Raw genomic sequence first — 27,305 nt, 5'->3', positions numbered from 1 at the left:
AATTCTCTGAAAAATCCCTTTAACTTGATACGAAAAAAACATCATTTCACCAACAAAAATTCTGTTCGATTCCTTCAATGTGTTTCTCTGCTTTCAGACATTTCTCCAATAAGCATTCTCTCAGCTATTCCTTGCTCTCTAAGATTTCTACATGAAATTCTTTAAAAAAAACTCTCCAAAGGCATTTTTAGAAATTCCTTTAAAAACAACAGACTTGGTGCTATAATTTTCTGTGAGGTTCACCTGCGGTTTTTTTTTCAGGATTCTTTTGAAAAAGATTCATTAAGGTGAAACTAGAAGCATTTCCTGATTTTTTTTTGGTTTTTGATTTTTTATTAAATAACGAAGCAATATTTTTAAAATCGGTTTTCGTGCACATGTAGAGTATAGATCAGGGTATCTTCTGAATTTTTTACGCGGTAGAAAATGTTTTTCGTTTTTGCAGAAACCATTTTTTAGTGAAATTTTGTTCAAAAAATCTAAAGAAACCCTTTCGTTTCTAGAAGATTTTGTTGGTAAATTTATGGGAGGGACAAAAAATCCTGAAGAATTTTTTGAAATATTGCCTGGAGGAATTTCTGCAAGAAACTTTGCAGATATTTCAGAAAAAAACCTGGAGGAGTTCGTGATGAAATCTCTGGAGAAAAATCCTTAGAAGAGATTCTGTGAAAGTTCCTGATTGAATTTCTGGCGGCATTTCAGAAGTGAATTCTGCCTGAATTCTAGGCAGTAGGAATCCCTGCAAAAAAATCTGAAAAAAATGCTGGGGAAGTCTTGAAAGAATCTTTGAAGAAATTTCCGAAAGAATCTCTGGAAAATGTTGGCGAAATTCTAAAGGACGTAAATCCCTTACGAAATTTCCAAAATATTATCTAAAGAAAATTCTGAAATAAACCTTGCAGAAAATTCAGAAGGAATTCCTAAAGAATTTTTTAAACAAATTCCTAAAAGTTACCCATGAAATAATTTCTGATGGAATCCTTGAAGGATTTTTTGCAGATGTCCTTGCAAAAATCCTGGAGAATTTCCCAAAGAATGCCTGGAAATACCTCTGCAAGAATCATATTTGATTTTTTGAGATATTTCTGGACATAAATCCCTCAAGCAATTTCTAAAATAATCTCTGGAGGAGTTTCTGAAGGATTTCCTGGAAGATTTTCTGTAGAACTCTGGAAGATTCACCGGGAAGAGCTCAGAAATTCGTTGAAAGATTTCCTGAGTATTTTCTGGACAAAAATTCCCAAATCAATTTCCAACGGTAGCCCCGAGAAAATTTTTAAAAGAAACCGTACACAAATTTCTGAGAGAATTCCTAGGAAAAGAAATTTCTCGAGGATTTTCTTTAGAAACCCCCGGAGGAACATCGGAACAAAAATTCTGTAGATTTTTCTGAAGAAATTCACCGAAGAATGTATTTGAGAAATGTCGGAAGGGATTCCTGACCAAAAGTCCCTGAGGCAATTTCTAAAGAAACCCCTAAAAAAATTCCAAAGGAAACTCTGCCGAAAATCTCCGAATGAATTGTTGGAGATATTTTAAAGCAATCCCTGAAGAATTTAATAGCTGGCCGAATTCCTTGAAGAACTTCTTGAGAAATTAAGGTATTCTTAGAAGAAATTGTTGCCATTTTCCAGGAATAACCAAAGATTAATTTTTGGAAGAATTCTTGATAGATTCTGATAGATAGATCAAACCAGAGTGAAATTAGCAAAGCAATCCCTGAACTTCAGCATGGCCCAAAATGCCACATGTCAGAAGGTTCGATGGGCCCACTTTTCATTTCATCCTAACTAAATGCCTAAATGCCACGATGCTCTGAATAAATTTTCAGCTGAATCCGTTAATATTTGTTCAATGATATATTCATTTGAAGTTTGTATGGAAATGCGTTGTTTTTTGCATTTTTCTCATTACGGGCTCTTTTCGTAAATCATATAAAAACTTTGTCGAAGACCGCAAAATGATTAGACGCTTGCGAAAAAGGACATTACCTACAGACCAGTGTACCTGGAGAAACCCCTCGAAAGCAATTTTGGGGAGATTTCAAGCAATAATTCCTGGAGTAATTCGTTGAAATATTTCTGAGTAAGTTCTTGAACTTATTCTGAAAAAAAACACCATTTGATCAACAAAAATTCTGTTCACTTTCTCGCATGTGTCCAAGAGTTTATCTAATTTCAGAAATTTCCCTCAGGAGGACTTTCCCTCAGCCCGAAATCCACAAAAAAAACACATTTATAAATTGATTTTAAAAGCTGCAAACTTACTGCAGTTTCCTTAGACAACCTCTGCAATGATTCCTCAGGAAATTCCAGAAATTCTAGGGCAGTCCCTGTGGATGCCATATGCAGACTGAGAAGGTTTCAGTGGAATATCCGAGATTTTTTTATTGGAATCCTTTAGGATGTTCATTAATCCTGGAAAACCCCCGAAAATTTGAAATGATCGGGAAAATCCGAGCAATAAACGAAAACCCCGGCGTAACATGGGATTCGTAGAAGTTCTAGGGGTATTTCGGAGACACTTCAGGAAATTTCAGAGGATTTTCGGCGAGTTTCAGATGCGTTACATATGCGTTTTAGGGTGTTTCGCAGGGTTTTGAGTGCGTTACATGCAGTTCGAGAGGGCGTAGGAAGATTTCGGGGCATTTCAAGAAGCTTCAGAGGATTTTCGGCGGGTTTAAATGACGTTACATAGGTGTTCTCAGGGGTTTCGCAGGATTTCAGATGGGGATTTTTTAAGTATACCAAGAAGCTACAGAGGCGTTTTCAGGGGTTTCGGAGGGTCTCAGGAACGTTACAAGGAGCCGGACGATTTTCAGCGGGTTCAAGAAACATAAAGAGCGTCAGGGGCGTTTTTATGGGTTTTTGGAACCGACAGTAACCTACGCCTCTGTAACGTCTCTGAAACCTACCGAAAAACCTCTGAAGCTTCCTAAAATGCCTCCGAAATCCCCCTAAAACTCCCTAAAATCACCTCGAATCTCAAGTCACGCCCCTGAAACCTCCTGAAACCACCTAAAACACATCTGAAAGCTCCCAAATATGCTCTAACTTTGAATTTCGTGAAAAAATATCAGGCCTATGAATTGTAATTAAATTTTCCAATGGATTCGGTCTTACTACACGGTTAAAAATTCGGAACCCGAAACTGGCAAAATGTGTCATGATTTGACGATAGTGCGTATCTTTCTGTCATGAAAACACATCATAATAATCGGCATGATATCAACACTCGTTTTGCCGCAACATAGCCTCTACGTTACGGTTTCTAACTTAGTGCTAAAAATTATCAATTGCAGCATGACATCATGCCGCATAAATTCTAAAACCGTGACAAAAATTCATGCGATAATCGTCGTTATCGTCATGAAATCATGACTCGTAGATCAAGTAGGAAAGTCTTATAACCATGAGGCTATAGTGAAATTTTCACTAATTGATAGAAACATGATCCTCATGATAACTTGTGCGGAATGGAATTCTAAGAAATGGTATTGGGAAGAACGTTATGAGTTGTTTTTATGCTCGTGGAACATGTAGGAACTGGTAACATACACAGTTTTTCTTCGTCTATTTGGCATGACGTCTCACCGGGACAAAACCTGCTTCTCAGCTGCGTGTTCTATAAACACTTCCACGGTTATTAACTGATAACTTTCTCGTCCAATGACCATTTTGCGGTATGTACAGGGGATGGCCAAAATGTTTGGGATAGGCAACTTTTTTTCTCTCACAGAAAAGTTCAACATGCTATAACTTTTCATAGAGCGCATCAAAAAATCTCAAATTTTGACTGTTTGTCAACCTATTATATGTGCATCATTGGTACAAATTTGGGCTCGATTGATTAATATTTCGCAAAGTTAGAACGGTTCGGGTAAAACACTATTTTTTAGACAACTCATTTTTGAGTTGTTATATCTCGGAAACCAGTGAACCGAATTGAATGAAATTTTGAACGTACACTAACAATATGGAAATGCTTCACAAACTATTAAAACATAGATACTTTTTAAACGTTGAAAAAAGTTATCATGGATTGACATTTTTTGGATTTTTCTCGAAAAAATGTAATTTTTTTACATCAATGTCAATAAATTTTAGTGTTGATATCAAAAGATTTTCCACTTCTGTTCTCAAATTATCTCTAATCAGATATATTAGAGCCTATTAAGATTGAAGGAAGAACACATTTAACCCTTATGTGGCCGACGGGGTACCCGGGTACCCAGCGCCCATTTAAAAAGCACGGTGTAGAAAAAAGCAAAAAGTTTGTCGGACACATAACGGTTAATAATTTTTGTGTGGTATTGTAAATTTGACTTATTTTCCTCTATATGGGTTAAATTTTCAACCCGGTATAACTTAATTCGCCTTTAGAAAATATTATATTTGATAACGTCGTATTAAGTATTAATATATTGTTGATAAACGTTAAAAAATTCATTCAATTCGGTTCACTGGTTTCCGAGATATGACAGTACAAAAATTAGTTGTCTAAAAAATAGTGTTTTACCTGAACGGTTCTAACTTCGCGAAAAATTATTCAATCGGGCCCAAATTTATACCAATGATGCACATATAATAGGTTGACAAACAGTCAAAATTTGAGATTTTTTGATGCACTCTATGAAAAGTTACAGCATGTTGAATTTTTTTGTTGGAGAAAAAAGTTGCCTATCCCAAACATTTTGGCCATCCCCTGTATGTCGTGTGGCGGACGTACGAAGATACTCTAGGCCCAAGAAAGTCAAGGAAATTTCCTTTACAAAAAGTTGCTCAACCGACCGGGAATCGAACCCGTAACCATCAGACCTCAAACATAAACAGTAAAACAGGCTTTAAGATTTAGGCGGAATCTGCGTGCAAATACATACCATAAAAAGCCCTGTGAACCTTTCAGTGGAATCTTCTCTGGGAATCCATCGTGTTCCATCGGGACTTTAGACAATAATTTCACTGGAAAACTTCTGGAATTCAACTACGACGGCTCCACTATAAATTTTCAGGGATTCTACTGAAATCTTCGCAGGGATCGATTCAACGATAGATTTATCCGCATTCATTCAGTTTTTTGGCCTATACGTCAGGCAGTGATGCATTTTCTAATGTATTTTTTTATGTCTGTTTCATGTGTTATACATAATTATATTTTTGTTTTGATATTATGCCAAAAAAAGTCTTTTGTTGCAATTTAGTATGTTCAAATGCCTGTTACACTTCTTCGGATGTTGCTTTTTCCTACTATTAGAGAAACTAAGAAATGATAGTTCTTTCATGTCGTGCCTTATCCTCTCCACCGAAACGCCAACCGTGTAATCTCATTGCAAATTCTGTTTTCTCTCTTCTTCCCATAAATTTTCTCGGATTCTTACTTTTCATTCCACAGTGAATATCATCTAACAACAATAACTAATTTACTAACTAACTTAACAAATCAACCGAACAAAAATAGACGTGTTACAAAAAAAAATCATTTAGAAATTCCCCCGCCTCTGGAAGATTAGCGGCAAATTAATCACTACTGTTGCAGTGCAGTGAACAGTTTCTGAACTAACCAATACCCTATAAATAAAGCAAAACACTAGAGAGGATGATAAGCGCATTTGAGGAAACAAAAACCTAACAACGCAATCACCTGCCTAAACCACAAAGGCACAAACGCACCCCCATTCTCACTAACATATATTCACACTCACACATGGAACCGTTGTTAAAAATCCAATCATTAAGCTTACACACGGTGTTTTAAAGTCCCGCGTTTTACCGAACACCTACGAATTGTGAAACGTATCGTATAAAAGAAACCCTTTAACTAGTATTAGTATTGTTATCCTTCGCAAACCAAGTGGTATCTCTATTGTTTCCCGCACTCTGTCATCGACGTCGCACCCTCACACACAGACACTCACATCATCGCCGCTATTAGAGCATTTCCAAGTACATATGGCCTCTCGCACACACAGACATATTAACACGTTCGGAAAGACCAACTCTTAAATTTGTTGAATGGGGCGTTAAAGTTTGATCGACGACAGTACGAACGGAGAAACGCAGAGAATGTAAACATACACACTTATGAATTAAAACTAACCAATCAACAAACAAGCAAACAAAAAAAAACACTATCGATTCACACAATTGGAAAGGAAACAGCAAAACAAAAGCTAACAAAATCAGATATTACTCTAGCTTAGATACATAAATATACATACACATATATATATTTACTCTATCGATTTAGTTATTGTTACGGAACTTTGAAAAAGTGCATATATATATTGAAAAGTAAGAAACAAAAAAAATGAAACTATATATTTATCGACTTGGTGATGCTCTCTCTCTCTATCTCTGGCTCTGGATCGATCGTTCTCGACTAGGACCGATATCGTCGTTCATAATGTAGGAAGGAAAATCATTAAAAAAAAATGGAGGGAAAAAGCAGTTCATCATCATCATCAGATTGACAAGGGTAAAAAAACAAAAAAAAAATCACAGAGTAATGGAAATTAGTTGATTTGTTATCAGTTGTGCACATTACGACGGTAGGATCACGGTTGAAGGGGACGCGGTATAAGACAAGACAAACGGAAACGCGGGATATATTACATATATGTATGTAGTATTTATCTTCAAACAATGCTGCAAACACGCCTGAGCATCCCTAAGGATTTAAGTTTAATGAGTTGGTGATTCAGCGACGAAACTGTACCTTGTGTTGGTTGGTTTGCCTTAGAGATATTCAAAAACTCTCTTTAATAAAACAATCAACAACAATACATTGTATTGTTTTATTACAATATAGTTTATTGTACTTATCATACAAAAAACAATATCAAAACAATATATCTTATGGTTAGCACCATACGATATATCATAACTGAACATTTAATATAATATACCAGAGGTTGACATCGTATTTTAACGATATAAAAACCATCAATGTAAATGTTTTTACTAGGTATTTTAAAACCATAAATTGATACGTCGCCCGACATTTATCGATCATATAATGGAAATGATTTAAAATTATGAAGATTGATACGTCATACAACGGTACTTAGAAACTCAAATTTTCTCAGCGAACTCCTGACATGGTCACAAAGTACTCAAAGATGTTCTCCAATATGCCAGATGTTCCAGGGCAATCGGACCAATTGATGGATATCCTAAGTCCATTAGCTTGTTCTTTGGAAGCATTGAAGATTGATTTGTATTACGGCACTTTCTTGCTCATAAATAGACACAAATTCAAACTCCTGGATTGAACATATCATACATCACAGTTATTTCATGTCTGTTGATGAAATGAAAGCAGTTTATTGTGCTAACCATACCAAAACAATAACCTAACGATACAACTTATGGTTTTGCACCATATGATGTAACTTTATGAAAATTGTCCGTTGGGTTAACATCATATCGTACGATTAAAAAACCATTATTTTATGGTTTGAACATTTTGTACAATAAAATTATCATACAAAAATCGTAGAGGTTAAAGTTTGCCACAGAATGTTTTGTTGTTTTATTGATATTCGCATTGAACGACATGCTTTGGTTTCGAAAAAGTGAAATGCCCGACCTAACAAAACTTGTTTAGGCGCTGTCCATAAACTACGTAGACTTTTTTTTGGCCATCTCAGACCCCCCCTCCCCCCCCTCGTAGAGTTTTGTTCATACAAAAATTTCGAAATTTGTATGGAGCGTAGACTTTGGCCAGAACCCCCCGTCCCCCCCTAAGAGTCTACGTTGTTTATGGACAGGCCCTTATGTACTTCTAGATTGATCACTTAAGATATCACAGTTAGCTCAAGTCGTCTGGCTTCAGTTTTTTTTGTGGCAAATAAACAAACAACAATAACAAAACGATACAACTTAGGGTTTTGCATCATACGATGGAAATTTTCCTTGAATTTTAGATCGATTTCGTTGTGTAGTATCTCAACAACCTAAAAACCAATAATTTCATTATTTTTAATTGTTTGAAGTTCTTGTAAAACTGAATGTGTTATAGTATGACCATTCAATAACCATATAGTTCTTTGTTTGCCATATAATGAAAACAACGATGGTATGATGGTACTATATTTTATTCATACAGACACCCCGCATAAACGATAATAATAAGACGTGCTAAACCACTCATTTGGGATACAATTCGAATTGTATGCGATATTGTTGAACCGTTTACATGACGATCCGTGAATGGTGCTGAACTATTAGGGAACTCACATGCAACGGTTTGTTCATTCAATATCTCTAAAGTTGATACGACATGTTTTAGTCTTGATTGCTTGAAACACGAGGGTACCAAACAGTGCATAGTATCTGGAAAACGTTCTTCAATCCCTTTAGGAAAAAAAAAGAGAAAAGTTAAGCATTGTGATTTATCTTAAAATGTTTTGAAACATTCTGAAAATAGTATCAATATTTCAACAAAGGTTCTTCCATCGATTTCAGATTCTGGTTTCCAAAGTCACTCTGATGAGAAGTATGGGATATCATTGTTTGGCATCATTTGATCCAGAAATTACAGTAACACTGAAGATAGATCCGCGGTAAGGCATAGTTTCGTCGTTTGTATTATCCTCGAAAAAAGAAAAGAGTTAAAAGAAATGGGTTATGTATAATTCAAAATCCTTGCGCTTTAGGTTTGTACAATGTACTTTCTGATCATCTGTTCAGGTCCAACTCTCTCGTTATATAGTTTTCCACTGAAGGCAAATGTCTAGAGGTAATATTTACTATTAGTATTGACTTACTTAGATGTTTCACTTGGATAGATAAAACTGATCGCTCGGAAGAAAAATACGTTCTATAGAGTTTTGCATAGAAAGCTAACCTCAATTTTCTCACTGAGAGAGAAAAGAACGGCAACGAATTGGAATCAAAACAAATCACCGGAAACTGTCGAAATTCGTGTGAGAAGGAAAAATAAGGAACGAACGAGAATGAACTGAACGTTTACTCGTGACGTCATCTTGCAAAAATTTATAGATAGACGAGTGCACCGATGAACTGAATTCATCGCGGTCCGAGAATTTTGATACTAGAGCGGGGCCATTTTCAATCAGAATTGTTCAATTCTGATTGGAAATCGTTCACTTCTGATTGGAAGCGACCCAGCTCTATTGTCAAAAGGCTCGGACCGCGATGAATTCAGTTCATCGGTGCACTCATCTATGGACTTATCCACCGATGAACCGAATTCATCGCGGTCCGAGAATTTTGACACTAGAGCGGGGCCATTCCCAATCAGAATCGTTCAATTCTGATTGGAAATCATTCAGTTCTTATTGGAAACGGCCCCGCTCTAGTGTCAAAATTCTCGGACCGCGATGAATTCGGTTCATCGGTGGGTAAGTCCATATAGCAAAAAAAAATTATTCATCCAGCTGAATCGACCTCTTGATCGACCTTGTTCGCTGCCACCATGGAAACGGGTTCATCCATCCATCCATGAACACGACATCGCTCGGACGTCACATTGGGGAACTCTTTTCTGGAAGATTCTGATTAGAAGTGGTCCCGGTCTAGTGTAAACATTCTCGAACTGAGTGAATTTGATTCATCAGTGGATAAGCCCACCCACTTTTTCTTTTTATTGAAACTTATGAGTGAAGAAGTGGATTTTGGTGTTTGGTTCATCCAATGAAGCTGGCCTATTGAGTTTTGCATGGCATGTTCACCTCAAATTTCACCCTGTGAAAGATAAGAAATGCAACGAATGCCAGCAGAAATTGTCAAAATTCGGGTGGGAGGGAAAAGGAAGAAAAAAAAGCGACTGAACCGACCGTTCATTCGTGACGTCATCTTGCGAAACATAATGGAAACAAGTTCATTTTGTGTAAACATCTTTTTCATTAAAAGTTGTTGGTTATCTAGCGATAAGTGTATTTTTATCTATGGACTTTGCCACCGATGAACCGAATTCACTCGGAATTCACTCAGAATTTTGACACTAAAGCGAAGTCATGTCTGATCTTGATAGACGAGTGCACCGATGAACTGAATTCATCGCGGTCCGAGAATTTTGACACTAGAGCGGGCCATTTCCAATCAGAATTGTTCAATTCTGATTGGAAATCGTTCACTTCTGATTGGAAGCGACTCCGCTCTAGTGTCAAAATTTTCGGACCGCGATGAATTCAGTTCATCGGTGCACTCGGCTGTTAGGAACGACCCCGCTCTAGTGTCAAAATTCTCGGCCATAGTGAATTCAGTGCATCGGTAAATAAGAGTTATGGACTTGTTCACCAATGAACCGAATTCATTCGGTCCGAGAATTTTGATACTAGAGCTGGGCCGTTTCGAATCAGAATTGGACGCTCTTGTGTCGAAATTCTCGGACCGAGTGAATTCGGTTCATCGATGGATAAGTCCATAGACGAGTGCACCGATGAACTGAATTCATCGCGGTCCGAGAATTTTGATACTAGAGCGAGGCCATTCCTTATCAGAATTGTTCAATTCTGATTGGAAATCGTTCACTTCTGATTGGAAGCGGCCCCGCTCTAGTGTTAAAATTCTCGGTTCGCGATGAATTCAGTTCATCGGTGCACTCGTCTAATTACGTTTTGCTAGATGAAGTCACGAATGAACATTCGTTTTTTCGCGTTTTTCCCTCCCACACGATTTTGACAGTTTTCGGTAATGATGATTAACCTGGGCTTGTTAGGGGAATATCTGTAAATAAAAAGAAAATCGCGTTAAGTTCTGTTCCTTTGAATTCCACTAATAATTTTAGTTTTCGGTAGTTTATTTTGATTCCCATTCCATGCAGCTTCTCATGCCAAACTGAATTCTCTGACTTATTGGACCGTTTGAAAGTTTCCTGTAAATGTCTTTACCTTATTCTCAAATTTGCAAAAAGCTTTTGTCTTCAAGATTTACTTCTAACAAGAAACAGTCTACTTTCCCCGCCAATACTTCAGCGTTGATGAAACGTCTACCTTGATGTGACTTTCACACAGAATCTCGATGTTTTACAATGGAAATGAATTGCATCGCAAACAAAACATAAAACCAGTTCAACGAAATATATCGATGTGAGTGATTAGAAGATTATTATTTATTCATCTCCAGATGATTTCAACTTTTGTGCATCTACTACCGTCTCTAAATCAAATCTTTGCGAAATGATCTTCAATTCTCGTGCGCCAAGTGTAAATAGTTTGCATAAAATGTCCTCTCCAAATGTGTTCAAACACGGAGGGAAAATCACATTAGGTTTCGATATTGGCTTGTTGGGCGCTTTGTTCCGTGTTTCGGTTTAGCAATAGCAGCTTAGAAATTCATCTGTATTTGTACTCTTACACGTTGTATCGAACGGATGAGAAAAAGAAATGTAAAGGCAACTACTAGTGTTATCTTCCAAATTTAAAGAATTGACATTTAGAGCGTTGTATTACACTTTCGACTTCAGCTTGTGGAATAGTATTGACAAAATTTAGTTATTTATGGATGAGTTTCAGTAGAATTCAAGTGATTTGAATTTACGCTATAATGTTTCCTTTGCACATGAAATCTAGCAGAGAAATTCATTCATTCAAAATGTTTGGGAATGAATGTAATTTTTCTCAACGAAAAGTTCATCAACCAGACTCATTCACTTAATCCGAGAATTTTGACACTAGAGCGGAGTCGTTTCCAATCCGAATTCGACGATTCTGATTGGAAATGGCGCAGCTCTAGTGTAAAAATTCGCGGGCCGAGTGAATTAGGTTCATCGGTGGTTAAGTCCATGAGCCTTGCCATGAGCCTTCAATTAACATTAAGTGAACTTGAAATTCATTTGACAGTTCATTTTTACAGATAGAAAAACAATTACTTCAAAATTGTATCTTTCAAGTGTATCAATCATCATACGACTTCTGAAAAGATAATCGGGTGAAATATATTAGCTATTTTCATCATTTCAATCAAATGTACTAACCACAAGCTGAAGTATCAAATGTATCTAAGAACAAATTAGGCGATCAATCTTGTAATTATCGACTTGTATTGCTAGGGAGAAATTGACAGAAAAATCAAATGGTTCACAAACGTGCATAATCAAGAAGCACTGACTCACAAATTAACGCGCATCGTGCTTTGTGGTTATCATAAAAATGAAGAAAAAAACAACCAAACAAACGCTTTGAGAGCAAATAACAACTTAAGTCGTGGAAATATCCAAAAAGGACAAACACACTTACAACGTTAAACTTATGATTAGCTAGTGGTGCGAGAACGAGAAACGTTCATCTGTTAATACCTACAAGTGTGAGAAAGAAGTGATCACAGCACGGATATTAGCTCATAGTTGTTGTGTTTTCTTCATCACACAAACACGTACATGCACTAGAGGAGCCTATCAAACATCAGTAGCAAAAGCCGCCGACACACACAAACAAAGCCACGTACACATACATCGATCCCATTCGCAGCATGCATATATCGTCCCACATTTGAGCTAAACGACATTATAGGCGTTCTAAAAGAGGAAATCAATAATAACTAGCAAACAAAAGAAAACGAACAATAGAGAAACCCTAACAAAAATAAAAAAGAAACAAATCTCCACGTCAAGAAATCAGAAAATAGAAGAAAAAATCACACCAAAACAATGTGGATACGGCACCATTCGAGAGAAGCGATGGCAAGAAAACGTGTGTGAGTAGAGGTGTAAAATGCGACAACAAACAGACAAACAAAGCAAAACCAAAACAAACAAAAAATCATATGTTCGGTAATTAACACAGTGAATTAACCTGAAATACTAAACTGAAAAGAAAAAAAAAATGAGCAATTGAAAAACAAACTAACTGTGTGCTAATGGTGTTTCTATTTGTTTTGTGTTGATATCTTTTCTTTTTCGTTTTGGTTCGTCACTAACACTGTAATACTACAAACGTCCATCACCTATCAAAATAGGTTATCGAAAAATCGTTTTTGCACCCCTTTGCACTTTGTACAAAATTGGCATTGGTACCTTAAAGAATGTCTTAGTCCGGTCGATACACCTGTATTTTTCATTTGTGCACTTTTTCCGCAAAGTACACCTTTTCCAATTTTCACCAAAGGTCCGTCCACTTATGAATATTTTTGAGTTTCTAGAACAGTGTTTTTTTTTGTTTTCGAAAACGAGCATAAATGTATCCGAAAGCCCAATGTTTCGTACTCTATTGGTGGTTCCTTACATTTCAAAGCGATTGGTATTGGGAATTTTCTAAGAAATGTTAATTTATATAAAGTTGGGATAGAACATTTTTGAACATCGGCGTTCATTCTGGTGAACATTGTTATTATTCGATGTTTATGGATTACAACAGTTAAGTAAATCAATTTTATTTGGGTTTTAGACCCCAAGTTTCACCAAAGGTTCGCTGGCATATCCCGAACACCATACAAGCTTCCTTGATTCTGAACTCAATATGAGGTGTTCAGGAAAGCTTAGAATCAAGAATGACTCCAAGTACTTGACTTGTTCAGTCACATTGATTTCAACATCAAATAGACATAAAGGTTGAACGCCATTACGGTTTCGCATTTCCGTAAAAAGAACAATTGATGTTCATTCGCGATTTACCGACACCAACCCTCAACGGCCTAAAGAGCGCTTTGCATCAGGTCGAAAAAGGTCCTGATGCACATACCTACCTACAATGTTAGGTAGTCATCAGCAAAATCGTAAGTAGGAAAACCGCCATTATTGAGTTGCCTCAATAGCGTATCTGCAACGAGATTCCACAAAAGTGGTGAAAAGACTCCCCCTGGGGGGCATCCACAAACACTCAATTTCCTAATCGCCGCTTGACGCAATGTCGAGAAGAGGATGTCGGTTTTTGAGCATTTGGTGAATCCAATTGGAAATCATTGGAGATATACCATGACCCCGTGCGGCTTCCAATATGGCATCGAAAGGCACGTTGTCAAAGGCACCCTCGATATCTAAGAAAACACCCACGAAAGATTGCTTTTGAGCGAATGCTTTCTCGATATCGTAAACAACCTTGTGTAAAAAAGTCACAGTGGACTTACCAGATTGGTAAGCATGTTGGTTCACATGAAGAGGCACGTTGGCCAGATGAACATCACGGATGTGATGATCCACAATGCGTTCTAAGCATTTCAAAAGAAAAGTGGTCAAACTGGTAGGCCTATAACTCTTTGCTTCTTCATACGATGCACGATCCACTTTCGGAGTAGAATTTACAGTAATATCTCGTCAAAATACGGGAATATACTCTTATTAGAGGAAGTGAAATCGCCATTTGGCAAACGAAGTTCGTTCACTCGGAAATCCTTGGAAGAATTTTCAGGCTTATTCTGCGCGGCGTGTGAGGTGAGACGGACGGTTTCGTCTCACGTGACGTGAGACGACTAATGTAAATCAAATGGGGCGAGTCGACATTTGTCACCTCAATCGACTCGTCTCACCTCACACGCCGCGCAGAATAAGCCTGTTTGTTTAACCGACTGACATCACTCAAACTGGAAACATTTGTACAAAGGTTTTTCCAGCCGGATCGTTCAACAGACCTGAGAGCTTTCTGGTAGGCCTTGTGAGCCGACCTGAAAGCCTTCGATCCAGCTGATCGTCGTCTGTTCCAACTATTACTACATTGTTTCCTGAGCTTCGCCAGCTCAGAGTTCCACCAAGCGATGCCTCTTGTGGTCTGCACAGACCGCAGAGGGCAAGCTTCTTCAAAAGCTTCCATGATTAAGGCATCGTATAAATCACTTGGAGTGTCAATGGATGGTGAGTATCCATGAAATTTGGCCGCAACCAAATCAGTATAGAGATCCTAGTTGGTTGACCGGAGATTCCTGAAACACAAAGTTTTCGAAAGAACATTAACATGTGCAAAAAAGCTGTAGCGATGGTCAAATCAAGATTCTTCTTCTGACACATGCCAATTAGTCAGTTCGTGACTGATTCAACTAGAGCAAAACGTTATGTCTAACACTTCCTCTCTAGCAGATACCATAAAGGTTGAATGGTTGCCTACACAGCTAGTCGCGTTCGGTAATTTTTACCGAAATCTCAACTGCCGAGCGTTCGGTAATGGTTTTTTACCGAAATCCTGTGAAAATTACCAAATTTCGGTAAAATGTTATCGTTTATCTGCCAAATTTTAACGAAGTTCGGTAAACGTCACCGATTTTTTCCGGTAAAAAACTTAACGGTTGAGATTTCGGTAAAATATTACCGAAGTCGGTGATTTTTTTTTAAGTGTGATATGTTAAGCAATCCAAGATCTATACTACTTAAGTACTCCATCCAACTGGAGCCTCTCAAGTTAATGTCTGAGCTGCCTCAGATGATATGGTGAGCATTAGCATCACTGACAACAATTAGCGGAATGCTTTTTGAAGTGCAGATTGCGATGACTTGTTTGAAAGCATCCGTAGGGGATGATGCATCATGCGGTAAATAAACCGAACAATGGACGTATTTCCTTTTGAGGTTTCCAACAGATAGATCAATTGTGACCGCATATATATATCTGGTGGTTAGTTCAAGGATGAAGGGTTGTTGACCAAGGTTGTTAACCGACAAATTATCGACTGTTAACTCATCGCAAACTCGATAACGATACAGGTTGCTCGATAATCTCTCGATAACGATAATCAAACGATAAATCAACGCGCAGATCAACGTACCTTCGATAATTTTGCGATAAATCTAGTTACCCTAGTGATGGCATCAACAACGGTTCAGATCGCGAAGAAAATTTTTCGGAGACGTTATCGAGTCGATAATTTCCACAGTTAACTGTATCGCCGATGACGTTTCCGTCTGAAGACGTTATCGTTATCGACGATAAACGATAACAGACGTTAACTTTATCGCCGATAACGATAATTTATCGATTAACAACCTTGTTGTTGACAAGCACACATGCTCGAGGCATGTCACGCGAGTTTGCAATTTCATTTTTACTAGTAGAAAAACCCCGGGTTCACAAGATTTCCTAGATAGAAATTCCCCTCACGAAAGTACGGTTCTAGGACTAAGGCCACTTGGGCTGTAAGGACTGTTCAATTTATAAAACGGACAACTTGCTTGTGCGATATCTTTTTTATTTTTCAATAAAATCATTATCAGTTTTTCGCATAACTTTCTATAGTTATTCTCAAATGTAGGAAAAATATAACATTAGACAAAATGTCCTTTTTTGTCTAACTGATGCAGTTTTCGTAAAACATCAATAAAAACCCATTTCTCAAAATTCGACATAACTTTCCACATACTAAACATGCATATTTTCATGAAATGTTTAATGTATTGGAATCGTATACTACTCTACTAAAGGTAAAGCTCAGTAGTTGGTAAGTAATAACGCACCAAGCAGCCTCCAGCTTGATACAGTAAGTTGCCTTGTTTACAAAGAAATTATTAAAAAATATATATTTAAGTCCTGTGATGCAATAGCACAACGGATTCGGCTCAAAATTTGTCCAGAGTAGTAGAATACTGCTTTCTAGATGATACAGAAGAAAAAATTACTTTTAATTGCATTCTTCATCAAAAATTAAATCCGTAAAGATGGTCATAGTAAAAACTGCATACTTTTTGCTTCCATTGATGGCGATTTTCGACTCTAGCGAATCTTGTTATTATTTATTTTCAACAAAGTTGATTCTATGTTATTGTATACCTTATTCAATAACAATCGGATGTAAAATTTTATATTTTCAACATCATTGTTATGTAAAATTTGCATTAGGTTGCATTGTTATTTGGAAGAACCTTCAAAGAACGAAACTGATTCGATTACTGTGCCTGTAATGGCACACAGTAACAAAACCAGCAATGCTATTACGAAGCAGTTTGCTGCATTTGAAACCACATCATTCCTACTTTCGACTGGATGTATAAAAAAATTGTTTATTGAATATGTTCATGCCCTTTTTGCTTTACAATGAAATTTTAATCAAAAAATCGAATCTCATTTGAGACTTTAATATTTCAACAACTAATTTTCCAATTGAGTTTAAACTTCGCAAGAATGTTTATAACTCATGCTGCTTCAGCATGGCACATACTTTTCTGATAATCAAAACGATATACCATATGTGAACTGTAATTTTGTGTATATTTTCAATTTTCAGCAATCGTAAAATTCACCTCATTTAACATCTGGCCGATTTTCTATGAAATAAAACTATTTTTATCCGATTCAAAAATCATTACTATAATGACAGATGATGTACTGAACAACGAAACAAGGGTGGTTAAATTTGAACTAGGCGTATTCTTATTATAGCCTTGCAAAGTTGTCCGTTTTATAAATTGAACAGTCCTTACCATTTTGCAGAAGTCTGCAAAGATTGATCATTGCTGTTCTTTTATGTTGTAGATTAATCTAAGCTATTCTAACCGTAGCCACTACCTAAACTAGGCAAGATCAGACTCTTTACAACCACAGCTTTCTTCTCGGCTACAGCACTAGGCTTTGTGACTCCGAATCACAGAAACGACTGGTACGACGGCGAATGTGAACAGTTGATAAAACCAATTTGGTAATTAAAGCTAATAAACATCATATTCATAGTCCCACCTTACAAGCCTCAAGTTTGAGACTTAAGAAGGGCAGCCGATTATCTCTGAGAAACACAAGGTCAGCAGCGACAGAATACTGTGGTGGGCGCCCTGGTACTCTACAGGCTCCGTTAGCGGTTAGGTTTTTATTAGGGCCTTCTTAACCTCATCCAGTGTTGATGGTTTCACTGCCTGACCGTCTTCCACAGGGAGGGTGCAGGCACGTCAAACTCGAACAAACTACGCCTACCTACCATGCATCGAGCGGGCCTTCCCAAACAACACAATGCGATTTTGCGGGCCATCCCCATCGGCAAAATAAACCGATTTCCAAGCAGGATTCGACCAGGCTTCTGGTCGCGTTGCCAGTCACACTTACACACTTGCAAAAGATGAGCAGTAGGTCTACGTTGCCGCTTGCGGGTCCCCTGGTCTTCCATTATGGTAATCCTGTTCTTGGGTAATCCATCACTGCTATATTCATCAAATCTTCGAAGTGCTCCTTCCACCTGGCTGCCACCTTTGCTTTGTCTGCCAGCAAATTTTCTTCCCGGTCATTGCACATGGCGGACACTGGTCTGTCGTAATTCTGCAAAGTGACGTAAGCGACACACCAAATGTCGACGTCTTTTGGTATATATCCTGGTGAACTAATAACACTGTGTTATGCTCGCTATATTAGAATGCAAGATCTAGTCATGATCTAACATACATGGAAGAAAACTTTGAGAGCGACCAGACATGTGATGCACAATAACCAAAAATATGCCAAAATTGTCAATATCGTTCTCGTCACTTTGCAAAATTACGGCAGCTGGTGCAGTCTTGTACCGCGCACCATTGACAGTTGCATAAAACCTCCGCATATCGTTTCTGTCCATACTTCCTTGCGCTTCAGCAAACATATTCTCTTCGTTCTGCCGTTTTTTTTTACTGCGGTGGAATCGTTTCTCTGCTGCTCTTGCCACCCTGTACCGCTCTCTGTTGCGCCGGGAACCGGTCACTAGCAGTCGACCTCTGGCGGCATTCTTTTCGTTCGTCACTCGTCGTTGACACTCCTCGTCGAACCAACCAATACGTTGGCGTCGCTGAGCGGTACCTATCACCCCTTGCGCTGTTGTTGTCACTGCTTCATGAATAAACCCCCATAAATTGTAGACATCTCCAGATCCCTTGATCTCTCCTATCCTCTCGTCCAGCTTTTGCGTCCGGATTTTTGCGGCTTCAGAGTAATCAGCCTAAATATATTCCCTATCCTTAGATCGCATCACCGACCCAACGGTGACTCTCAGATCTACCGTCAACACCCCAAACCGTGCTGGTTATGGGGACGCAGAGTGCTGTCGGTCCAATGTCGGTCTCTAGTAGCAATAACCATCACACTCTAACATTCCTTTCCCTTTCCAACCGAATGTAAGACCTGCTTCGGTATTGAAGTCCTTCAGAAATTCATCATGGAAATCTTTTGGGAATTCCTCCGGGATTTCCTTCGAGAATCACTCAGGGAGTTCCTCCGGGCGTTTCTCGGAGAAGTCCTCCAGGAGTTCCTCCAGGAATGCTCCTGGGCGTTCCTCCAGGAGTTGCTTCGGAAGTTCATCCAGTAATCCTACCGGGAATTTCTCCACAAAGGATTTTCTCTGGGAGTTCCTGCGGGAATTATTCCAGGAGCTCTTCCAGAAATTTCTCCAGGAGTTCCTCCCGGAAACTGTCGGAGGAACTTCCTGGGAAAATTCCTGGAAGAATTCCTGTGGGAACTACCGAAGAAACTCCCAGAGGAATTTTCCGAAGAACTCCTGGAGGAAATTTTGGAGGAACTCTCGGAAGAACTTCCTGGGAGAATTTCTGGAGGAACACCCGGAGCAATCCCTAGAGAAGTTTCCGGAGTGATGCATGGCTTCGTGGCCATGAGACTAGTGTCACCAAGTATTTAGTTGCTTTGTGCAAGAGAGCGTGAGTTCGATTCCCGCCGCAGCTGCCAGTAAAAGTCTTCGGCTGTACCACTAGGCCAACTAGGCGTTGCATGCTAGTCCGTTGTCTTGTGTCGTGCTTCCTTCAAAGGGCGAATAGCTCCCTGGAACGTGTTCGTGTCCGTGTCTTTTACTTTCGATTTGATAGACGAGTATGATCGTACCGAAAATCCTCCAAGAATTTCTTCAAAAATTATCCCTAGATATACTTTTTGGATTTCTCAGAATTTCCCATATAGATTCGTTTACGGAATAATTTAACGATTCCTTCGAAAATTCCTCCAGTCATCCCTTAACTCCTTCTAGTAATTCTTCGGGAATTTTTGCAGGAATCATTGTATTGCTTCAGAGAGGTATTCTTCCAAGGATTTCTTCGAAAATTCCTCCAGAGATTTCTTAGTCAATTCGTCCAGGGATTTTTCGATAATCCCTCCAGAATTTGTTTCGGAGTTCTATGGCTTTTGCATGGATTCCTTTTGGGATAACCTGCAGAGTTTCCTACATGGGCTCATTCTGAGTTTCATTCGAAAAATCCTACAAGTATTCCTTCGGGAGTTTTAAGGATTTCTTCGGAAATTTTCCTTGGCAGTAATTCTTCAAGAACTCATCTGGAGATTCTTCTAGAGATTTTTTCAAATAGATTTTTTTTTCTTCAGAGATTCCGGAAAAAATCTCCAGGAGTTAATCGGGAATTGCTCTAGGAGCTTGCCAACCATTTTTTCATAAGTTATTCGGGAAATCCTCGGGAATTCCTTTACGGGTTACTCGGAAATTCCTCCAGGAATTCCTTTGGAGTTCTTCCAGCAGTACTACGGAAATTCTTCCAGAAGTTCTTCAAGAATTCTTCCAGAAATTCCTCGGAAATTGTTCCAGGAGTTCCTCGGAAATTCCTCCACGAGTTTCTCGAGATTTCTTCCAGGAGTTCATCAAGAATCTCGGCAACCCCTAAAGGAACGCCTAAAAGAGTTTCCAAGAACCTCCTGTAGGAATTTCCGATTATCTTCTGGAGGAATTCCCGAGGAACCCATGGCAGAATTTCCAAGGAACTCCAAGATAAATTCCCGAGGATCTTCTGAAGAAATTTCCGGATTTTTATGGAACTCTTGGAAAACAATGGATATTTGAAGGAAATGCATTATTGCTGGAGGACGTCTTAAGGGAACTTAAGGGATGTTCTGGAGGCAATTTTCGGATAATTTATGCAGTTTTTCCAGTCAAATCATGGATGAATTCCCTGAGCAATTCAGTAGGAATTCTACCACAAATGCAGCAAGAGTTCTTTGGAAGCTTCTTAAGAATTTTCCATGGTATTCGTGGGGAAGTTATGGAGGCATTTCCGGGAAACGCCTGGAGAAACTCTCGGAGACTCTTGGAGAAATTTACTTGGGAATTTCTGAACCAATTCCAGAGGTACTCCTGGAGGCATGTCTGAAGAACACTTAGACTAATCCTTGGGAAACTTCAGAAGGACTCCCGGTGAACTGAGTAAATTCTTGGAAAGCTCCATGAGTAATCACAAAAAAACTGGAGGAATCCCAGAAGAAACTATTGAAGCGATTCCAGACTCAATTCCAAATGATAGTCCTAGATGAATCCAACAAGCAACTCCTGGAAAAATTACAAAAGAAACTTCTTGTGAAATCCAAACAGGAACGAAAAAAATATTTTTTTGATTTGTCTTTATTAAAGAGACTTTCAGCCCTTGGCTGGTTCGTCTCTATTAAAAAAAAATAATAATAATATTAAAAATTTTGAGAATTTCCATCGAAATTTGCAAAAAATCAGAATACATCCAAAATTCCCTCGCAGTTTCTTGAGGAATCTGCTAATAAATTTAAATATGGACCTAAATAAACATTTTGGTATGAAGGCATGTGAAGACATTTTAGCCTTGCGAAGACATTTGAAAATTTCACCTGGCATCCCTGATTGTGAGCCAATCGTGCAGAGAGAACTGTCAAAGTGCGAGCCAAACGAACATGTTTATCGTTTGTAGGAGTGCATTGCTTGATCGATATTGTAATCAGAAGTAAACAAATTATAATTATTTATTTTTAATGTCGAAAAAAATATGGCATATGAAAATGCAGCAAAAAAGATAATATTTAATAAATTCTGCTTTCAAGAACTCATGCTCATGAATAAACTTTTGTAGCTGCACTTCTAAAAAAACTTCCAATGCTGCTGTTTTTTTCACTTCCGTCGATATGATTAGCATTATTCTTTGCAATGCATTTCAGGTTTTTTTCCGATTGCCCTGCAATTTTTTTTTTCATAATTTTTGAAAAAAGTTTGACCATAATTAGCAAAAGTAAACAAAACAACTTGCACCACAACAAAGTCACGCACAAAATTTGAACAATTAGCTTTGTGGCTAGTGTTGGAAGCACAATGATACATATTGCCCATTTTACTGGCATTTTACCAGATTTGCTGGTATGTCTGAAACATACTGGATAAACTTGTAATTAGAAGGCATGAAATGTTGCTAATTGACAAATTGAGAGATGAAATTTGTGAAAAAAAATTTGCGTTCTGGTGTGATTCGAACCCACGACTCCGTATTCGCTAGACCGGCGCTTTAACCAACTAAGCCACAGAACAGGTAATGGTTCTGCGGAATAGAAAGCCAAACTGACTCCGAAGCCGCACCGTGAACACCCCTATTTCACAAACTAATCTCTCTTTTCGAATGCAATGAAATTTTGACCACTTATGACTTATATAATGATCTTTTAAAAACCGTTGACTTAACTTAAAATTTTTAACACGGAAGAAAATTATAACGATTTGATTATTTTTCTAATAAAACACCAAACTATCCAAAACCTCATCATCGTTTCAAAATTCAAGATGCAAATCATAGTTCATTTAATTTCTCGCTAATTTACTTATATATAAATGTGTTTTGAAGGAAAGTAACAACATAGCCGCCAACAAATTGTAAAAGTAATAGAATACTTATTAAAAATAGACAAATTTGCTAAAAAACGTGAGAAAAATAAAATCGCTATAACTTTTACTCTTATTAATAATTTCAAGTAGAGTCAAATGTTTTTAGGAGTTCATTATATAAGTCATGAATCGTCAAAATTTTATTGCAATCGGTTCATTAAATCCGGAGATATAATAGCTCAAAGTTGGCTATCGGATAATTTTACCTTTTCCAAGAATCTCTATAACTTCGTGGAAAATGGCCCGATTTTTCCCAAATTTAGACCATTGATACACAACTAGTTGATGAACTTACAGTAAAAATGAGAATATTCGATACACTTTTCGAAAAGTTACAGTTAGTTGAACATTTTTTGAAAAGTGAAAATTTTACCTGTCCTGTAATTTTGTCTATCCCCTGTACCTATTGTACATACTATTCATGATAAACGTGAAAGACATTCTACTAAATTTTCATTACAAAATATTAGCATGAAACGAACTCACCAATCCATAGAACTCTTCGATGCTCCATTGCTAGTAGAATGTCGGACAGGGGCCAAATCAAAGCAAGACCACTCGATCATTGATCGTTTTGGGTGGAAGTTGAAAGAAAGGTCTACAGGAAATTTTGCCAATAGCTGTTACATATATAATTATTGTCCTTTTATATTTCTGTGGTTTTAATTTTTTGTTTTTTTTTTATTTTATTTTTCGATGTTTGTTTAAACAATAATATTACACTTTATTGTGCCAACACGTACCAATGTTTAGTTTTCTATTTACTTTGCCTTTTATTTTTATTAAAATTTTATTCTGTTTATCATCTCCCTGACCGCATCATTACATATCAAAAATTCTCACACTCATACACAAAACACAGAACCTCAAACCCGCTGCCCCATCCCCCACCACGGTACTGCAATCCTCTTCGGTCAGCTCCTCATCCGTGTTTGGCTCGTCGTCGGTCCTATCGCCATCGCCAATCGCGGGTCGAGGGGCTTCGGCTTCACCAGTTGCCGCCGGTCGAGGTGTCGGAGCATCCCCGCTACCAATCCTACTGGGTGCTCCCAGCAGCACCACCACCAACACCAGCAGAGTATTAACAGCTTCACCGGCCACATCGGTTGGGCTCTCAGTAACGCCCACCAATGTCACCGCTACCTCAAAGACTCCCACCATTTCGACGGTGGACTTCGTGGAAGATCCGTTCAAGGATTACCGTTATGAGGATCCCTTCAACATCGAGGACCCTTTTGCCGATGACGACGCGACAACGAGCTCCGAAGGTAAGGTCATCCCTATGAAGCACCTAAATCTTGTATGACCTTTTGAATGTTCTTTCAACCCCATGTTCGCAGATCCATTCTCCTCCGATTCGAACACCCTGAACAACAACGGCAGTCTTAGTCGCACCCCTCAGGACCCCAAGCAGTCAGCCAGCAAAACGACCACCAACCAGTTGGACGACCTTTTCGGGGACGCCCAGAACAACAACTTCGGAGCATTTGGGACGGGTTTTACATCGTCGTTGTCGTCGGGCATCAAGAAGTCATCTGCCGCCGATCCGTTCGATGCATTTAACGATAATTTTAGCAAAAATTCCGCCACCGACGATAAGGTGGACACCAAGCAGGACCTTCTGTTCCGGGCATTTGGATCGACCGAGGCTAAAAGTGGTGGTGGTGGTGCTACCACGGACGATGATGCATTTTTCGGGGCCGCGGCCAAGGCCAGTCCGTTCGAGGACGACGAATTCTCCCGGATGGACGACGGATTCGGCAAGCTGGACATTTCCAATAACAACAACAGCAAGTTTGGATCGGCGACGACAACGACGACTTCGTCGAACGATTTCGCTAACTTCGATGTGTTTAGCAACATTAGCCAGAACTTCAAGAGTCATGGCCTGGCGACGACGGACAGCTGGAAACGTGGGGCCACCAAGAAGACGGTAGCGAGCAGTGGGTTTGGAGATGATTTCCCACTGTCCAAAAAGGGCGCCAATTTGCCGACCAAGTTCTCCGAAGACTACTCGCGGGACGACGATTTCGGAGCGGATCTGGAAGCGGTGCTGGAGCGGTCGAAACTCGAGAAATAAACAGGTCAGATCTTGAAAACAGGGAAGAGAGGAGGACAGGAATTGAATTTGTTGAGTTTTGTTTATTTTTTCTGTTGATTTAAAAATTTTGTACAACACCTGTCAAGGCACTCGAACTTTGCCTGCAAGCAACGGATATCCGGGATTTTATGACTTAACTTTTTGCCTTTTGCTGGAACACGTGTCATTTCTTTTGTTAAACGTACGATTTCGCGTGACCGCTTTGTCTCCAAATGTTGTTAAACCAGAATGTAAGAAGAGATTTCGCTTAAAATGTTCTGTAAATATCTTCAACCCTTCTTTCACTGAATAAATTTCCGTTTTTCTTCGGTTCACCTAGAACCACATTTTATACTTATCTAGGCTATAAAAACTATTCCATCACCGTAAAAGCTTTAAACGTAAATCTTTAGCATATCAATACGGGAAGCAATCGATAGGCATTTAGGTGTGAACAGTTGAATCGTTGTACATATTGTATTTTAAGTTTCTGTACAGTTTTTTGTTCCAGAGATAGAGAGATTTCAATGATGATGCCGCATTGCCGCCCTTCCTTACTTGTTCCTTACTACATACTGGCTTTTCTTAAAGTCTTTCGTACTTTTCCTTTGTCTATTGTTCTTGCTACTTAATTTCAACACACTACTCGTAATAATTTGCTTCTATTTAAAAGACTCTGTCTAATCAGACTGACATTTTTTGTAGTTTTGGCAACTCTGCAAATAAACTTTTCAGCGGAAAGTTCATTGCCAGTGATGCCATCGCGTTTCAGATTAGAAAAACTGGATGAATATGAATGAATTTGTCAGAAAAAGTAGATTTTTCATGTTGAACAATAAGTTTGTTCCTATTCATTTATAGTGTGTCTGTTTTTCTTGATTGCGATGAAAAGGCTAGGTTTTACACAGTCCAGAGGAAGTGGTTCACTTACAACGAATAAGGATGAAGTATTAGCACAGACAAACATACATACTACTCAAATCGAAATCAACGCACGATTTAACGGTCATTTTGAAAATATAGTGTGGTTCGGACTGTGCTCGCATCTGTCATGGTGGCGCTGCTGTGCCTCAATTTTTCAGAGAAATGAACGCGACGCCGATCAATGTTTACATAAAATGACTCAATCATGAACCTTAATTCATGTTTTATGAATGGATGACGCCACGGGGAAGTCGTCTCCTGCTAAATTGTTACATCGAGCTGAGGGAAACAACACCTGCAAACGAATGCTTCGGATTGAGCATTATAGAGGGTGCTAGGTGCTAGTGAGATGCCAAACGATGTTTTTGAAGCAATTTTCTTCTAAGTGATATGTCTGTTTGTCTGTGGTATCCAGTTCTGCAAAATATCAGTCTCAGTGCCTGTTTTTCAGCCGAAAATGAATGACTGCGGCGGTCGTTTTCAGTTCCTCGATGTGAGAACTGACAGAGTCCGAGAGCTCCATTCGTGAGCGACCCAACAAGATCAATTCCCAATCATCCACACACTACTCATGCTGAAAGGCCATTCGTCTCAAGCGGTAGCTTGTGAGAGTGAATGAACGCTGAATGGCGACCTCACGGAACGATAAGTGTTAAATTCATTCTTGTCTAGAATTTAACGTCGGTCTTCATCATAGGTCAGCGGCAGTGGCACCTAACATGAATGAGGATGAACTTATCCCAAAGAAAAGGTAGATTTTACATAGCAAATCTATTTTTCTTCAACACGTATAAATAGGCCAGCGAAAGTGTTTTACCTTGGATGAACCAAAAGTCAAATCCACCTTTCATTTTCATAGAGGCTCCATGAAAAGAAAAAAATAACACCAATGTATAAGTTCCCGGATGAATTGGATGAATGTGGATGAAAGTATGTGAGAAAAGTTGATTTTCAATGTAAAATCTACCATTTCTTCAGGATAAGTTCTTCCCTATTTATGTTAGGTGAACGACTGCATCTGACCTATTATAACGATGGATCTTAAATTCTAAAAAAATAATGAATGTAGACGAACGCTTATCGTACATTTTGAGTGAACCTATTACTCTGATCTTCGATCTTCTCGTTATGGAAATTCATATTCACTCATGATAGATGGACCAATTCAGGCCAAACATTTCAATAGGTCCTATCTGCATTTGAGAGGCTCTCTTTGTTCACTTTCTCTTTCAATTATTACAATGTAATGGTACACTTTTCAACTATTTTTGCAGTACAAATCAAAAGACGATTGTTTTGACCATCGTTTAATGCAAAGAGACAATCATAATACAAATAAACAGCTGAGATATTAACGAAAGAGAGGGAAACCAAAGAGAGCCTCTCTTCTGCAGATAGGACCTTTAGACATTTTTGGCCTGAATTTCTCTGGCCTATACTGCCGTGAATCGCATATTTGTCCCATTTGCATTGGAAATCCAGCAAAGATGGGACTGATATGCGATTCACGGCAGTATGGACTTATCCACCGATGAACCGAATTCATCGCGGCCCGAGAATTTTGACACTAGAGCGGGGTATTTCCAATTAGAATTAAACGATTCTGATTGGGAATGGCCCCGCTCTAGTGTCAAAATTCTCGAACCGCGATGAATTCGGTTCATCGGTGGATAAGTCCATAAACAAGTGCACCGATGAATTGAATTCATCGCGGTCCGAGAATTTTGACACTTTAGAGCGGAGCCATTCCCAATCAGAATTGTTCAATAGACGAGTGTACCGATGAACTGAATTCATCGCGGTCCGAGAATTTTGACACTAGAGCGGGGTCGCTTCCAATCAGA

The 27,305-nt window shown here is 38.6% G+C and overlaps 2 protein-coding genes across 9 annotated transcripts in view; one reads left to right on the top strand and one right to left on the bottom strand.

Moving 5' to 3' along the window:
- The window catches only part of LOC109417691 (epidermal growth factor receptor substrate 15-like 1), a gene marked incomplete at its 5' end in the record, with an annotated part of 48,788 nt that extends 23,909 nt beyond the window's left edge, over positions 1-24,879 (top strand). Inside the window, 2 exon segments of the mRNA XM_019691762.3 lie at positions 23,320-23,725; positions 23,798-24,879. Of these exon segments, the coding sequence (XP_019547307.3) occupies positions 23,320-23,725; positions 23,798-24,537 (1,146 nt within the window).
- The window catches only part of LOC109417689 (ankyrin-3), a 591,898-nt gene that overhangs the window by 81,653 nt on the left and 482,940 nt on the right, over positions 1-27,305 (bottom strand). The window lies entirely within an intron of this gene.

This window comes from Aedes albopictus, chromosome 2 (genome assembly GCF_035046485.1).
Source record: "Aedes albopictus strain Foshan chromosome 2, AalbF5, whole genome shotgun sequence".
NCBI lineage: Eukaryota > Metazoa > Arthropoda > Insecta > Diptera > Culicidae > Aedes > Aedes albopictus.
Note: the sequence above shows the minus strand (reverse complement) of the source record. Positions and strands in the feature narration are given on the sequence as shown.